The sequence below is a fragment of the Delphinus delphis genome, chromosome 3, assembly GCF_949987515.2.
Source record: "Delphinus delphis chromosome 3, mDelDel1.2, whole genome shotgun sequence".
In the NCBI taxonomy this organism is placed as follows: domain Eukaryota; kingdom Metazoa; phylum Chordata; class Mammalia; order Artiodactyla; family Delphinidae; genus Delphinus; species Delphinus delphis.
In genome coordinates, this window is record NC_082685.1 from 141,443,771 (window position 1) to 141,461,652 (window position 17,882).

Genomic DNA, 17,882 nt, shown 5'->3' on the forward strand with positions numbered 1-17,882 from the left:
CCTGGGTATACCTATAACCCATTCAAGACAAACCTCTGTGTTCTTCAACACATTTGTTAGGAAGCTACGGTTCATCCTCATTCAGAGGATTCCTTTTATAGTTGTCTTATGATGGATCCTCTTTTTCCTGAATTCCTTGTTTCCTCATTTTGGTGGAAGCATAAATTCTAGTAGTTATTTGCTATTTTTTGTAGATACTCTCTGCTAACTGCAGTGGTAGCTTACAGATATATTTTATTTTAAAAAAATTAAATTAGTTGCCAGGAAAATTTAAAAGACTGTCAATTCCAAATATTGATAAGATGCAGAAGGATTGAAACTTTCATACCCTTCTGGTGGGAATGTAAAATGCTACTTGATGAATACATTGAGATACTACATTTCTGAAGATGTCTATTCTGCATTCACTCATGATTGCTAGTTTAGCTGGGTAAAAAGATCCTAGGTTGGAAAATTTTCTCAAGATTTTGAAGGCATTGTTCCATTTGCTTCTCATTGTAGATCTATCTTCATCTGTTGTGCTGTACACTCATTAGGCCCCTTTCAGTCTGAAAACACATGCCTGTCAGCTTGGGAAATTCTTATTTTATGTCTTTGATTTCCTCATCTCTTTTTTCTCCTTTTTTTCTTAGAACTTCTGTTCTTTAGAAATTGTACCTTTCTGACCTTTCCTCTAATTATCTTATCATTCTTACATTCCATCAGTATTTTGCTCTATTTTCTGAGCAATTTTTCCTAAAGTTTATCTTGCACTTTTGAATTTCTATTAATATACTTTTTAATATACAAGAGATCCCTTTTCTTAGTCCTTTTTTTAAAAAAATTTATCATGTTCTTGTTTCATGGATGCAATATCTCTTCTTATCTTTGAGGTTATCGGTGATTTAAAATTTTTTTTCTTTCTGTGCATTCTGTTTTTTCACATTGCTTTTTCGTTGTTGTTGTTTTGATCTTTGACTTTCACATTAGAACCTTTTCTCCCCTTTCTGGTCATCTGGTTGCTGCTCATATTTAAGTGAGTGGTTCTTGAAAAATAAAACAAGTCTAATTGGAACTTTTGTTTGCCTGGGTGGGACTTGTTGGCTAGGGCACCACTGTATGTGATTAGGATGGGCTGTCAAGCTGGAAAAATCTTAATATTATTTTAGGTTTTTATCTTGACCTGTTCATATGCTCCTTAGAAAAGTTTGCTTAGACTCTTACCTGGTGAGTATGTACCTGGCCATCAGTATCCTGGGGGCTGAGTAGGGAAGAAGGCAGGAGTGCCCCAGCCTTTAGAATGCGTAGTTAGTTACCATTGCCCATCTGCTTTCCAGTGTCCAGAATCTTACCAGTACTGTTTCTTCAATTTTTTGCCCTTGTGCATCTGTGCCTTAAAAAAAAAAAAAAACTTGTACTTTTGTTCTAGAGGAATTTCATGAAGTAAAGAGAAGGAAGTACATTTATTTATTTAATCTGTTGTCTTTAACCAGAAGTCCCAAGGTCTCTTTTAGTATATCCTCATATATTTGGTTGAAATCTTGCCCATTTTCCACAATTGAAATTAAGCTTTCTATATTATTATAAGTTGCATATTTAAAAATAAAATTTGAAATATATGACATTTATATAAAAAAAAAATCCAGTCTAAAATAATAGTTTATTTTGTTAAAATGCTCTCCTCTCTTTGACTTTAACCCTTGGAGATAAAAAAAGCATTAACGGTTTTTTGTCCATGGAAAATGGGACCATTTTAGGCAATGGTGTATTTTCTCATGAATTGTATTGAACGTTTTGGACTATTAACATCTTGTGTAATAATGAAGTAGGCCCTAAAGTTGAAGAAGTAAACATAAATGAATCATAATTATTATTACTACAACTCTCCTTTTATGCCTTATAGAAAACAGATAGTTTTACAAAAGAGCAAAGCTTTGATTTACTTAGCTGGTAATTGTATACAGTCTGTTGTGTTTTTTTTAACCCTAAGAGAGAGCAGGACATAGTACTTGGAAATAGAATTTTGTGTTTGTGTTCATTTTGTAGGTGACCCACAATACAACCCTGAATGGCAGAGATACAATTCATCACTGGAGCTGGACCTCAGACATGCCCTTGGAGTGCACCACTCACTATGTGGGAATTAGATGCTACATTGATGATCCTCAGTTCTCTGGTCGCAAAGAGTGGAGCGACTGGAGCCCACTGAAGAACATCTCTTGTAAGTGCATATTTAAAGGATTTTCATTTCAGATGAATTAGATTAGTCTTGCTTAAGGGTAGGGTTTAGCTCACGGTTTTAGTTCTCTGAACCCCATTTGGATGCATGAGGGTCACCGGGGGATCTTCGAAGTCTTCTGACCCAGAACATTTTGATTCAAAAACTCTGAGATAGGCTTCAGAAATCTGTATTTTTAAAGAACATACTGAGTGATTAGATAAACATCCAGGTTTAAAAATCACTTCGAATAGACATTGGGAGAACATTTAAAAATTTTATGTAGGCGGTAATGAGATCAAGTCCATATTTTTAAAATAGAGCTCCCAATTTCTTGCCCATAGAGCAGACTGCTGTGAGCTGCAGTTACTGCAGAGAACATGGGAATCCGCAAGTATAGGACTTGCCTGGCAGTCCAGTGGTTAAGACTCCGAGCTTGCAATGAAGGGGGCGCAAGTTTGACCCCTGGTCGGGGAGCTAAGATCCCGCATGCCAAAAAAATAAAATAAAATTAACAGTGTGAATCTGCAGGTATATCAAAAATCATCTGTACATTGAATAAAACTCAGGCAGGTATAATGTTGGCAGTGTGAGAGAGGGCCTAGAAAATTGTTGACAATAAAATAAAGTGCTTTAAAAGGCTGGTAATTATTGTAGATTATTTACTCTAGTGACAATATGGAGAAATGGATCAGAGGGAGGAAGGACTGGAAGCAGGCAGATTAATAAGGAGAATCTTGTAGTTCAGCAAAAGACAGTGAAGGTATAAAATAGGACACCTGGGTTTAGAAATGAAAAGAGGGAAGAAGTATGAAAACACTGAAGAGACCGAATTAGAATTAGCGACTATGCTTTTAGTAGGGGAGAAATAGAGCCGAAGATGACTATTAGTTTGGGCAGCTGGGTAGCTGGTGATGCTGTCCAATGAGACAGAAACTATATGAACAAACTAGGTGGGAAAGATAAATTTCAATTTTAATGTGTTGAGCTTGAGGTAGCTGTGAAGTGCCTGGGAGCAATTTCTCATTGTCAGTTGGGAATACAAATTCGGCATCCAGGTGATTAGTTCGAATTGGAGATATACAGTTGACCCTTGAACAACTGGGTAACCCTCAGGGGCTCCAACCCTCCCTGTAGTGGAAAATCCACACATAATTTATAGTTAGCCCTCCATACCCGTGGAACCTCCGTATGTGTGGTTCCACATCCGAGGATTCAACCAACCGCAAATCCTGTAGTACTGTAGTATTTACTATTGAAAAAAATCCACACGTAAGTGAATCCATGCAGTTCAAACCCGTGTTGTTCAAGGGTCAACTGTGTACTTGAGAATCGTTAACATACGTGATGTGAAAATTTTTAAATCTTGGAGGTTAACATAACTCAAGGAAAGGGGCATGAAGACCAAGGACACATCTCTTAGAAGCTTGTATGAGGAGGGGAGGATGGAAGAAAATGAGGCCAGCAAAACAAACAGCAGCCAGAGGGTTAAGAGTAGCAAAAGTAAGTAGTCTACACCCCAAGAGAGAAGGGAGTTTTGAGAAGGAAGACTTTAGGCAACATACCAGATGCTGTGGAAGTTGAAGGAAAGATTACTAAGACGTGGCCACTGGATTGAGCAGTTAGGCCGTGGAGCCATTTAGTAAAGTGGCCAGAGTAGAAGCCAGATTGCAGTAGATTAAAGAGTGAGTAGGTAGAAAGGAGACTAAAGATAATATTTTTAAATTGGCTATTTAGGAAAATAAAAACAAAAGGGTGGCTTTAACCTACAGAGTTGGGATTTTTTTTAGAAAGTGCTTTTTAGGATGTGGAGTATTTAACCATGCATGTAAGCTGATGGAAATTAGGACATCTGATCTAAATACATAGAATAATTTCAAAGGAATGGAATTATTTAATGTGTACCTTTTTCTTGGTGTGGATTTTTCACATGTGGATAAACCCACTTAATTTGAACGTTTAGACTTCTTAGATATTAACCTGTGACCTTACACGGCAACCTGCAGTCCCCTCTACTCACCCCGTCATAAGTAAATAAAACCACACACATTTTTATTTCTTGTGTATGTCTTGCTCCTTTGAAACCTGGGGGGGGGGGGGGCGTACCTTATCTTTGGGCCACCATAATTACAAAGTACCTGTGTTTTATGTACACTGGGCTAATTTATGTAAAAGACTTCTAAAGTATTTATAATTCCTTTTGCTCTTTCTAGGGTCTCCTGATTCTCAGACTAAGGTTTTTCCTCAAGACAGAGTGCTACTTGTAGGCTCAGATATAACAGTATGTTGTGTGACTCAAGAAAAAGTGTTATCAGCACAGATTGGCAGCACATATTGTCCCCTTATCCATCTCGATGGGGAAAATGTTGCAATCAAGATCCGTAATATTTCTGCTTCCGAAAGTAGTGGAACAAATGTGGTTTTCTCCGTAGAAGATAACATGTTTGGAACAGTTATTTTTGCAGGATGTAAGTATATAATTTTTTTTTTAAGAAAAGAGTTCCTATTAATCTGTTTTGGTCCTCTTTGAAAGCCTTAATGCTTTTTCGGGGGGATGATTTTATTTCTTTCTTATTTTTTTATTCTTTGATGCAAATGACATATGAGGGTACCAGCATTTTTGCTTGTTTTAAGGTGAGTTCTAAGCTTGTTTTCTACATACCTGTATCTATATAATTTGTAGCTTTTGTAATAAAGATTTGAAACATTCATCTACTAATTTTTAGTTTAAATTCTTAGTTAACAGCTTTGTTGAGTCAAGGGCAGGTAGTATATAATATTTCTTACTCCTACATCATTTAGGAATTTTTTCATATAAATTAATTTCCCACCTAATTAAAGCATACCTTTTTTTAAAGTACCTGAATTAAAGAAATTGTAATGATTTTACACAAAATCTTTCAAAAGCATAACCTACACTTCTCTGATGAGAGGAGGGTGGCTGCAGGACATGGGGGGAGGAAGAGTCCCCCTCTCCCTGTGTTCTGTGTCTCATGTACTCTCCGTAATGCAGGGGCATCTTTTAACATGGTCACTTCTACATTCCATGATGTTTCCAAAAGTTGTTGTGGGTGGACTGCCCTACCTATATGGCTTGTGTTGTGCACCCACAGATACTTTTTTTTTTTTTTTTTTTTTTGCGGTACGCGGGCCTCTCACCGTTGTGAGCGGCCGTGGCTCACGGGCCCAGCCGCTCCGCGGCATGTGGGACCTTCCCGGACCAGGGCACGAACCCATGTCCCCTGCATTGGCAGGCGGACTCTCAACCACTGCACCACCAGGGAAGCCCCACAGATACTTTTGTATTTAGAGTTTTTCTGTCCCCTCCCCTGTGGTAACTGTAATGTTATAATGCACTGATGGCTTTGCCTCCAGCAGTGCTTCCCTTCCTGCTCACATTCGGAACTTAAAGTTTCTAGTGGTCCAAGGGTCTCATGAATAAAATGTGTGAAATGTAGTGAATGGATTTTGTCATTTTCTTTTGCTCACTCAGTGATTTTTCTTATGCTTTTTTTTTCCTTACGATTGTCAGTTATGCTGTGGGTCAGCCGCTTTCAGTCACTTTTCTACTTCCATAGAAATTTATGATAAATTACATTCAGTTGCTGATAGATTCCCAAGGGAAGGGGATTAGGTGCCCTTCTCAGCTTGATGGCTGTAACCTTACTCTCTTTTTGCCTTCCAGTAAGGCATTTTGGAATTCAAGTGAGAGTGAGGATATATTCAAATTTAAATTTTAGAAATTTAAAAAATTAAATTTTCTTTCCTAAATGGAATTTTAGGAAGTGATGTGCAACATTCCTCACAAATGATCATGGAGTCTAAGTAAAGAACCAGTGTAGCGAAACTGCTTGATAAGTGATACCAAAAAGTGAGATACTCACTTAAAAGAATGAAATAAAAAATTAAAACTTAGAAGATGAGAATATTCACTGTTTTTATTGTTTCTAACAATGTTCTAATCTTTTATCATAGTGCTGTTTAGTTCATAATTTAGCTTTCATTTATAACATTTGGAGGTTGAAATATTGATCAATATTTGTCATTTCAGGAGCAACAGTAACATTTCACTTCAGAGGGAGCTCTTTAGAAACTTGCAGCAAGGGCAGACTGTGGTGTGAGTTAGGGATCAAGATTTACTTTCCTTTCCCTTATGGGTAGCCTGTTACCCCATTCTTTACTGAAAAGGCTGAAAATGTTAGAATCAGCTTGTCAGTTTTCCCCTACATACACACATACACATTCAAACGTGCCAGGATTTTGATTGATATTACATTAAATCTATCAATTTAGGAGGATTTTTATTCTTACAATTTGAGTCTTCCAAACCATGAACATGGTATAGCCTTCCATTTATTTAGATTTTCTTTGATTTATTTTAGTGATATGAGGTCTTTTATATCTTTTGGTAAATTTATTCCTAGGTGTTTGATGTTTTCTGGTGCTATTAAAAATTGATGTTTTTAAATTGCGTTTTCTATAGACTGCTATATAGAAAGACAATTGATTTATACTGAGCTTTTACCTAGCTTCAATTGATTCTTTTGTAAGTGAATTTCTTTAAAAAGAAAGTCAGTATATTTCAAGTACTGCCCTCTCATATTTTTTTCTCCTTCAATTTTTCCTTCTACTTCTGTCTAGTTTGCTCCTGTTATTTGGATTTTAAGTATTTCAACTTAATATATCTGCCAGATCCTAAAATAATCAGCATTTTAAATATCCTCAAAATTTGGGGTATGTGAATTTAATAAAACGACCAAAAGTTTGTCCTTAAGTTTAAAACAGTTTTCAAAATAAATATGTCAGTGTTAGTTTTATTATCCAGTTGGTAAACTTTCTTATAAATACTCATTACTTCTCTTAATGTTACCTAAGATACTTGAAGGATGTAATGCTTATCTCTGGGGAAAGTGTGAAATTTTCTAAGTCTTATTTGATAAACTAAGGACTATTTTAAAAATTCAGGTTTTTAAAAATAAAGTTATCTTTTAGACTTTTTCAATGAGTAGATAGTCGTTTAACAAAACTTACCTCCATGGAAGATAGTTTGGATAAATATGACAGTAGGAAATATCAGTTTCTGTATATGCTTGGTTAAGTAAGATTACAGAAATATCACTTTCTATAATCAGTGTCAGACTGTAGAATTTTTATTTATCACTCTGTCTCACAAAACAAAAACAAAACTTTTTTTCTTATTCTAGTCTTGCCCCTACAAAAACAGAACAGTCTCATTAAAGAAGAAAAACAACAAAAGATCAGTAGTCACTTGGAATATAGGGATATGTAGAATTTTACCAAGAGTGACTTTGTAAATAATAGTCCTTATAACTTATTTAAGAACTCTGAAACTTGTACCATGGCTTATACTGACTTATGATTTGGTACTTGTTTTCAAATCACAGTATAAAGAGGATAGGTAATAATACTATTAACCTCTAGATTTTTCTGATTTAACTAGTTGGACAAAGGTTCCTTTGAGAGATTTGATGGACTCTGAAATGGGATTTAAGGGGAAAACATGATAGTTGATCTCTTCAGGTTGCTATTGGGGAGTTTCCAAATGAGCTAATGGTCACTCTTAAGTATATGTTAATCCCTCACTCCTAATGTAATATGAACTCTGAAACAACATGCTGTACAAAGAATGGTAATTCCTGCACCATTCAAAATGTAAGCAAATGATTTTTTAAGGAAATTGTCCAAAATGTAATTAACATTTATGAAACATAACGTTTTCAGAGAAAATATACATAATCAAAGTAACTACTTTTTTTTTTTTACTTAGATCCACCTGATATTCCTCAAAAACTGAACTGTGAGACGTATGACTTAAAAGAGATTATATGCACTTGGAATCCAGGAAGACCGACGTTCTTGGTGGGCCCACGCAATACAAGTTACACTTTATTTGAAAGGTAAAGGTCTCTGGGAAAGGTTGTCAGAACAGTGAGGAGTACCTTGGAAGGATATTAAATGACATAAGAAGATGCTCTGTTTCATTTATGGGAACAAATACAAAACAAAATATGCTGTAGAAAATTGGGTATACTATAAATACTGCATTTTAAACACATGCAGACTCGATATCTTGTCTTTTTAAAAAAGTCTCTAGAAGGAAGAATCCTCAAATATGAACAGAGACTGTCTCTGGGTAGTGGGCTTAATGGCTGATTTTTTTCTTCTGTTTTCTGCCTTGTATATATTTTCTTCCCTGAGTTTGTAGTATATCTATAATTAGAAATACAGACTTTTTAAAAAAAACATTTATTAGAAATTTACCCGTTCATCTTTTCCTGCAATAAATCTCTTGCCATTTTGAAATTATTTTAATATTCTTTAATGTTCTCTTAATTCAGTTTTTCAGGAAAATATGTTAGATTTAAAAGAGTTGAGTTGCCCACAAATGAAAGCTATCAGTTATTCTTTCAAATGCTTCCAAATCAAGAAATATACAATTTTACGTTGAATGCTCGAAATCCTCTGGGTCAATCAGAATCAACACTTTTAGTTAACATAACTGAAAAAGGTAAGCTGCTGCATAAACCAGTGTCTTAAAAATAACTTTAGAAGTGGTAAAGTGTCTTGAGATTAATGAAAAGTGCTTCTAGGGATTTCTTTTTACTGATTATTTCCTTTATATTTACTTAATACTAATTTTGTAAATTTCATTTAAAAATCGTTATAATTTCAAGTTTCACTGTTTTATTAAATTCAAATAAAAATTTGAATTAATTGTTTCATAGAAATTGTAAGTGGCTTTATCTGATAGTTTTTGATTTCTGAAAATAGTTTTTTGCCCAATTTTTTTTTTCTTTTTTTTTTTTTGTGGTACGCGGGCCTCTCACTGTTGTGGCCTCTCCCGCGGCGGAGCGCAGGCTCAGCGGCCATGGCTCACGGGCCTAGCTGCACGGCGCCATGTGGGATCTTCCCGGACCGGGGCACGAACCTGTGTCCCTTGCGTTGGCAGGTGGACTCTAAACCACTACACCACCAGGGAAGCCCTGCCCAATTTTTAAAACCTTTTTATTTTGAGATAGTTGTAGACTGACAGGTGGTTGTAAAAATAATTACAGTCCTTCATCTGACTTACTCAGTGGTAGCATGTTATGTAACTGTAGTACCATGTCCAAATTAGGCAGTTGACCCTTGTTCAACACTGAACCAGACTACTGACCTTGCTCAGTTTTCACCAGTTTTTATATGCATTTAATTGTGTGTGTGTGTGTGTGTGTGTGTGTGTGTGTGTGTGTGTGTGTGTGTACTTCTGTGCAGTCAGATCCACGTACAGATTCATGCAACCCACCAATACAGTTCAGATACAGAATTCCTCTGTCGCCCACAGGAACCGCCTCCCATTGTCACTATAGCAATACCAACCACACCCCCATCAACACACACGGGCGCGTGCTAGAATCTCTGTTCCTGGAAAACAGCTAGTCTCTTCCTCATCGCTATTGTTTTGTTATTTTGGGAATGGTGTGTAAATGGAGTTGTACACTATTTAACCTTTAGAGGTTGGCATTTTTTACTAAGGATGATGTCCTTGAGATCCATCCAAGTATGTATCAGTAAATAGTTTGTTCCTTTTTACTGCCGATGATTTCTGGATTTTTACCAACCCTATTAATGTACAGCTCAAAATAGAAATAAAAGAGGCCTGTCTTTTTGGCACTCATTCCTGTGGTCATTCCATGTGTATCAACTCTGTGCCAGGCTCTGCAACACACAGAGCAGTGGCGTAGAGGCCTTCTCTTAGAGACAGTCAGGGGCATAAGGTTGCCTTACTTGTGAATATGTCACTTTTATCGATTATTCCTTCTCATCTTTTTTTGTTATGTCTTGATTTTTTCCATAAGGTCACAAAAGCTACATCTTATACTTGCATGGCAGTTTTATATGTTTTTTTCTGCCCTCTGCCATTTCAGCCATATCTTCCACGTGATTCTTTCCCATCACTCAATTTGGTATATGCACTATCACCAGTGTAATGTGCAGTTTGCTTCACTGTACCTTTGTTCTTGCCAAGACCCCAGCCTGAAATGATTTTCTGCAACTGTTTTGCCAGTTTCATTCTGATTCATCCTTCAAAGCTCATCTTAAGTCCTATCTTCACTGTACATGTGCACTTACATCTAAATTCCTGTAGCAGTGAATATCTGTACCATGCATTTAGGACTTAATGTATATACTCTTGTTGATTTTCCTTCTTTCTGTTTGTCAGTCCCCAAGTAAATGAGGGGTTCCTTAAAGGTAGAGACTGACTTACTACCTTTTAGTATTTCTGATGCCAGCTGAGAAACCTTGAGTGTGAATGGTTCTTAAACAATGCTGGCCTGGTGTCAGCAGTGAAGGTGAGATTTGTATTCCACACAACAATGGGTGGAACATTGTTGGTCAGCACTGATGACATCTCTTCTGTTTTTTGTTTTCTTTGACTCTCACTTGTCATATTAGAAAAGAGCTTTCAAAGTAATCTTTGAAAATTGTATTTACAGTTCATCCCCATATTCCTACTTCAATCAAAGTGAAGGATATCAGTTCAACAGCTGTTACACTTTCCTGGCATTTACCGGGCAGCTTTGCAAAGATTAAACTGTTATGTCAAATTGAAATTAATAAAACTAACTCAGTACATGAAATGGTGAGTAAGAGTCTTCTGTAAACTTCCTTTGAGATTATTTTGGATAAAATACTTAGTTTTCAAAAAGAATTAAGTAAATTGGTATGCACAAGCGCTCAGATTACTTATTATAGAGATTTACTAAGTGTGAAGACATTATCTATCAATATCATAACAGCATTATATTTAGCACTTAAAAACAGTTATAATACCGGATATTATAGAACGTAAGTTTGACTTTTACTACTCAGAATATTTCCAGGTCTAGTATAGTACCTGGCATGTAACTGGTGCTCAATAAATTTGTGAATGAATTAGTAGTTTTTGCTGTAACCATTGGTGTTAGTTAATGGACTAATCGGCACCAAAGAGAAGGTGTGATTTTTAAAATTGCTAAGTGCAGCAATAGGAGCAAGTTATAATTGGGCGTTATAAGTCAAAACACGGCTTTTTAGTACATTTTACATACTTAGGTTGACTTTTATGCCGCACCATCTTGTAATTTGGGGTAGGTCCAAAATAAATGATGTACTTAAATAGTCACTTGGAAACTTAATGATAATTTCTAGAAAATCAGTCAAACTGCAAAACGTAACCCAGAAAGCGTCTGGGTTTCTGGGTTGCAATAAGTAATTGGGAACTCAGAGACTTTCCTGAGACATGCAAATCCTCAAATTTGTTTAGAATTGCTTCATCTTAATTTATTTAGTTTAAATATTGAATAGTCTACATGTTTAGCACCACACTAGAGGTTCTAAGTGCCATATAAAAAAAGATGCATAAGATGATGCCTGCCTCCAGTCAGTTTCCAAATATCATCTGAATAATGTATTTAATCCTCAAGGTCATCTTAGACTACTAAGTTATATTAAGGTATATTGCATTACCATTAACCATTGACTGAATAGCATCTTCTCTGCATAATTAATTGACCATTATTACTTAGATCCAACATTTGGACTAAAAAGATACCTCAATTTTATTTTTTGCTGTTGCAGAACATAATTTCACTGATTTGGCATTTACATAAGAATTAAAATATAGTGGATGAACTGTCTTTGGTTTTATAGAGGTAAACTCTTACGACATTCAGTCAATTTATGTTACAAATTTGGGAGGCTTTCTTCTAAAAAAAGTATATGAGTGTATGTATGTATTCATATACATGTGATATTATATATATAATATATATATTTGTTTCTAATAGCGGAATGTCACAATGAAAGGAATAGAAAATTCAAGTTATCTTGCTGCTGTGGATAAGTTAAATCCATATACTATATATACTTTTCGGATTCGTTGTTGTACTGACCCCTTCTGGAAATGGAGCAAGTGGAGCAATGAGAAACAATATTTAACCACAGAAGCCAGTAAGTTAACTGAATGACATACGGCTAATTATTACTATGGATGCTGAAATTTTGTTTTTAAAAGAAAATGTCACCAAAGTGACTAAAAGCAGGAGAATGTTTAGATAAATTGTGTAACTATATAATGCCTGCTAGTAAAATATCATACAGACATTTTAAATGATGGTTTTTCGAGTTTTGTGATAATATGGAAAAATGCTTGGCATGTGTTATGTGAAAGGACTAGGCTACCCTATCCACAATGTGATTGCAACTGTATTAAAATGATACATAGGAAACCAAACTTGAAACCATAGTAAGATTATGGAGTGATTTTTCTCACACTCTTTCCTCCTATTCCTGGAGTTTTCATAACCTATTTAGAGTATCTCTTTATTGAAAACAAGTTTTAATAAAGCTAATTTGGTGGAATTTGTATTTGTGACCTAGGCCTGAGAAATGGATGGGACTACAGGTTCTTGAACTTTAGTTTCTGTGGTACGCCCAGGTCAATATATCTATAAAATCAGGTAACTGGTTATCTAAGTATGATAATTTCTAAAGACAGAATGAGATACTATTCTTGATTAAGCAGATGTCAGCTTTAAAACAAAGCAAAAAACTTAGAAATAGGTGTAATTTTCAGAAATCATTAAACAAAAGATAGCAAAAGCTTTATTTGAACTATATAATATAGGGAATATAAACTTCTTCCAAAAAATTTAACAAACAGTAAGACAAAAAAGGACAGGTATTAACCCAGATTTTGTCTCTCTACATGAAGACTAGAAAGATGAGAGAGGATCCTTACAGTACATGTAAGAATTGTTTGGATCATGCTTGAGTCCAGGGAGAGAGTGTATTAGTTATCTATTGCTATGACACATTACCTCAGAACTCAGTGGCTTAGAACAGCAAACGTTTGTTATCTCACAGTGTCTGTGGATCAGAAATTTAGACAGCTTAGCTGAGGCTACAGTCAGGATGTGGGTAGGGGCTGCAGGCTTGATTGGGGCTAGAGGATTGCCTTTCAGGATGGTTCAGTCACATGCCTGTTGGCAGGAGGCCTCGGTTCCTCACCACGTGGGCCTCTCCGTAGGGCTGCTGGAGTGTCCTCAACATGGCAGCCAGCAAGTCCCAGACTTATTGATCAAAGAGAGAACAAGGCAGCCTCCACAATGTCTTTTCTGTCCTAGCCTCAGAAGGGACATACATCACATCTGCCGTACCCTACTTGTCACACAGGCCAACGCTGATACAGTGTGGGAGGGACCACACGAGGGCATGAATGTCAGGAAGCGAGACCAATATCATTGGTCATTTTGGAGACTGGCTGCTTTTGCTTTCAGTTGATGAGCTGTTGTTGCCAAGAGGAAACATTTTATTTATGCCTCATTAAGATGAAGGCATTAATTCATTTAACAAATACTTGTTGAGTATCCACCATGTGTCAGGAATTGTTCTAGTTACTAGGAATATAGCAGGGAATAAAACAGCAATCTCTGTCCATGGAGTTTATAGGATAAAGGATTAGAAATGAGTTTTAAAAATATGTATACAATAGCATATTGGGTGGCAGTGAGTGCCACAGAAAAAAATAAAACCTAGAGAGAGGGCTAGGGAATGAAGGCCAGGCGGTTGAGGAGGGAGGTTGCAATTTTAAATAGAGTAGCTGGAAGAGACTTCACTAATAGGTAACACTTGATCTGAGATATAAAGGAGGTGGTGAAGGAAGCTACGTGGTTAATTCAGAGAAGAAAAGTTCTAGGCAGAGGAAGAGAGGGCATAGGAAGTGCAGAAAGCCTGGGGCAGGTGTCCTTGGCATGTTTGAGGAGCAGCCAGGAAACCAGTGTGTAGCCAGAGCCAGCTTGAGTAAGGGGGGAGAGATGGATGTGAGATGGAGAGGCAGCCTTGGACCCATTTCTGAGGGACTTGGGGGTGATTTTAGCCCATTGTAAGGGGCCTTGTGTTTTGTAGACATTTGGAGCTCAGCTTTTCCATTGCTCCATTTTCTAAGTGGAAGCCACTGACTTCTTCACATTTTTATTGAGAATTTCAAAAACCTAGACAAAAATTTCAAATACCACCATCCCACTTATTGATCTTATCAACTTACATAGTATGCATCTTCAAATACCAACTTTTAAATCTCTTTTCTAGTTCCTTCAAAGGGACCAGATACTTGGAGAGAGTGGAGTTCTGACGGAAAAAATTTAATAATATATTGGAAGGTAAATATCTAATTCTTCCTTGAATATTTAAATAACTTTATTATGCTGAACTACTTAACTTACATATGGTACCTGGGTTATCAGGCAGCCAGGATTTCCCAGACTGGCTTAGCGTACAGTATTGCTGAGAATGTAACCTGGCTTCTAAAAGCCCCAGATTCCACATCACTGCAGATGCACCACAGTCACTGTAGTGAGGATGTCTGTGTCAAGAGCTGAGCATTCTTCAGTTTGATTTTATGAGGCCTGTAAAGATTTCATGCATTCCATCTCTCTCACTTTAGTCAGAAATGCAGCCAGAAACCACAAGTTAGGATCTCAAGTGTTTATGTTACATTTTCAATTCAATGACTGGGAAACCAACTTTATATATATATCATGTGTAATTTGTTGTCCCCTAAGTAAATTGCATTATCATATGACAATTATAAAGTTTTACATAGTTTTCTAAAATTCTAGATAAAATATGAATTGCATTATATTTTACTAGCTTTTCCTTACCAGAGCAGATGTTTTTGTTGCTATATTTTTTTATCTGATTTATGAACATCAAAACCATGAACAATTGTCTTCTACACCAGATTTCATAGGAACAGTTATAACCAGATTCTTTTAAAACAGTGAATTTTGTTATTTAAATTTAAACTATTATTTTTATAAAAATTTGACATCTTTACAGCTTTAAGTAAAGTAAATCTTTGAAGTCTGTGAGCAAGTTGTGTACAAATTCCATTGCTTCGAGGTTGTCTGTATATGACTGTGCATCCCCTCTTACTCTTGATTAGCAAATCCCCTGGCTACTCTCAGTTGTCTGTCAGATTTCACAATAATATGGTAACAATTATATAAATTACTTCAATGTGAGAAAGTTTAGAATATTGTTCAAACGAGATAAATGTTTAACCAAGGATTAAAAATACTGAAGCAATTTGGATTCTAACTTCAGTGACTAGTTGATGGTTCTGCCATATTTGGTTGGAAAATTAAGTTGTTTTGGACATGTTGAGTTTTTTAAACATGTGCCACAAGGATATCTGAGTACAGTTCAGTAGAAGGTGGTTTGATGTAAGGCTCTGGAGCTCGGGAGAGGTCTGAGCTAAAGACATAGCTGTGAGTAAGCAGATAACTGGGATCACTCAGGGGGAGCATGCAGGGTAGAAAGAGGCCAAGAGTGGAACTGTAGGTGATGGCAAGATATAAAGGACCAGCAAAGGAGGAGGATCCAGCAGGGGAGATTGGGAAGGCCAGAGAGGCAGGAAGACCAGAAGAAAATAGCTTTTGCAGAAACCAGGGGAGGGGGATGTGTGAAGGAATGAATAGTATCAAATGAAACCCACAAGTCTTAGGATGGTAACATGTCCACTTTACCAGGCCATTGGAGAGCCATCGGGGAACTCTGTTGGAGCAGTGTCTTCAGCAGAGTATTAATGTCAGTGTCAGTCTGGATCAGAGGGTCCCATGCACTGTTATATGAATTGGAGCAATTATTTTAAAAAGCAGTTTAGCTATATAAATAAAGAAGTTTGAATGTGAGGGAGACCTTCAAGATGGCGGAGGAGTAAGATGTGGAGATCACCTTCCTCCCCACAAATACATCAGAAATACATCTACACGTGGAACAACTCCTACAGGACACCTACTGAACGCTGGCAGAAGACCTCAGACTTCCCAAAAGGCAAGAAACTCCCCACATACCTGGGAAGGGCAAAAGAAAAAAAGAAAAAACAGAGACAAAAGAATAGGGACGGGACCTACACCTCTAGGAGGGAGCTGTGAAGGAGGGAAAGTTTCCACACACTAGGAAGCCCCTTCAGTGGCGGAGACAGGGGGTGGTGGGGGGGAAGCTTCGGAGTCACAGAGGAGAGTGCAGCAACGGGGGTGCAGAGGACAAAGAGGTGAGATTCCCACACCGAGGATCGGTGCCGAACAGCCTGAGAGGCTTGTCTGCTCACCCGCCGGGGTGGGTGGGGCTGGGAGCTGAAGCTCAGGCTTCGGAGGTCAGACCCCAGGGATAGGACTGGGGTTGGCTGCGTGAACACAGCCTGAAGGGGGCTAGTACACCACAGCTAGCCAGGAGGAAGTATGGGATAAAGTCTGGAAATGACTAAGAGACAAGAGACCATTGTTTTGGGGTGGACAAGGAGAGGGGATTCAGAGCACCGCCTAAACGAGCTCCAGAGACGGGCATGAGCCACGGCTATCAGCGTGGACAACAGAGACAGGCATGAGACACTAAGGCTGCTGCTGCAGCCACCAAGAAGCATGTGAGCGGCGAGCACAGGTCACTCTCCACACCTCCCTTCTGGGGAGCCTGTGCAGCCCGTCACTGCCAGGGTCCCGTGATCCAGGGACAACTTCCCCGGGAGAATACACAGTGCGCCTCAGGCTGGTGCAACATCAGGAATGCCTCTGCCGCTGCAGGCCCGCCCCGCATTCCGTGCCCCTCCCTCTCCCAAGCCTGAGTGAGCCAGAGCCCCCTAATCAGCTGCTACTTTAACCTCGACCTGTCTGAGCGAAGAACAGATGCCCTCAGGTGACCTACATGCAGAGGCGGGGCCAAGTCTAAAGCTGAACCCCAGGAGCTGTGTGAAAAAAGAAGACGAAGGGAAATCTCTCCCAGTAGTCTCAGGAGCAGCGGATTAAATCTCCACAATCAACTTGATGTACCATGCGTCTGTGGAATACCTGAGTAGTCAACGAATCATCGTGAAGTTGAGGTGGTGGACTTCGGGAACAATTGTAGACTTCGGGTTTGCTTTCTGCATCTAATTTGTTTCTGGTTTTATGTTTATCTTAGTTTAGTATTTAGAGTTTATTATCATTGGTAGATTTGTTTATTGATTTGGTTGCTCTCTTCCTTTTTTTATATAGATACATATATTTTTTCCTTTTTCTCTTTTTGTGAGTGTGTATGTGTATGCTTCTTTGTGTGAATTTGTCTGTATAGCTTTGCTTTTACCATTTGTCCTAGGGGTGTGTCTGTCCGGTTTTTTTTGTGTCCTTTGTTTTTGTATAGTTTCTAGCACTTATTATCATTGGTGGATTTGTTTTTGGTTGCTCCCTTCTTCCTTTCTTTCTTTTCTTTATTACTTTTAATTATTTGATTAATTTATTTATTTATACATTTATTTATTTATTTTTGGCTGCATTGGGTCTTTCTTTCTGTGCATGGGCTTATCCCTAGTTGTGGCGAGCAGGGGCTACTCTTTGTTGCTGTGCGCAGGCTTCTCATTGCAGTGGCTTCTCTTCTTGCGGAGCATGGGCTCTAGGCACGCAGGCTTCAGTAACTGTGGCTCTCAGGCTCTGGAGTGCAGGTTCAGAAGTTGTGGCGCACGGGCTTAGGTGCTCCACGGCATGTGGGATCTTCCTGGACCAGGGCTCGAACCTGTGTCCCCTGCATTGGCACGTGGATTATCAACCACTGCGCCACCAGGGAAGCCCAATTTTGGTTATTTTTAATAATTTTTTTATTTTGTATTTTA

General features: G+C 37.8%; 1 protein-coding gene across 3 annotated transcripts in view; it reads left to right on the plus strand.

Annotated features, from left to right (window-relative positions):
• LIFR (LIF receptor subunit alpha) overlaps positions 1-17,882 on the plus strand; it is an 87,920-nt gene that overhangs the window by 43,248 nt on the left and 26,790 nt on the right. For all 3 annotated transcript variants that reach the window (XM_060009566.1, XM_060009569.1, XM_060009567.1), the window contains exons 6-12: positions 2,026-2,200; positions 4,411-4,665; positions 7,986-8,115; positions 8,557-8,726; positions 10,696-10,841; positions 12,028-12,190; positions 14,330-14,400. In XM_060009566.1, coding sequence (XP_059865549.1) covers positions 2,026-2,200; positions 4,411-4,665; positions 7,986-8,115; positions 8,557-8,726; positions 10,696-10,841; positions 12,028-12,190; positions 14,330-14,400 — 1,110 coding nt within the window. The remainder of the gene's footprint in view (positions 1-2,025; positions 2,201-4,410; positions 4,666-7,985; positions 8,116-8,556; positions 8,727-10,695; positions 10,842-12,027; positions 12,191-14,329; positions 14,401-17,882) is intronic.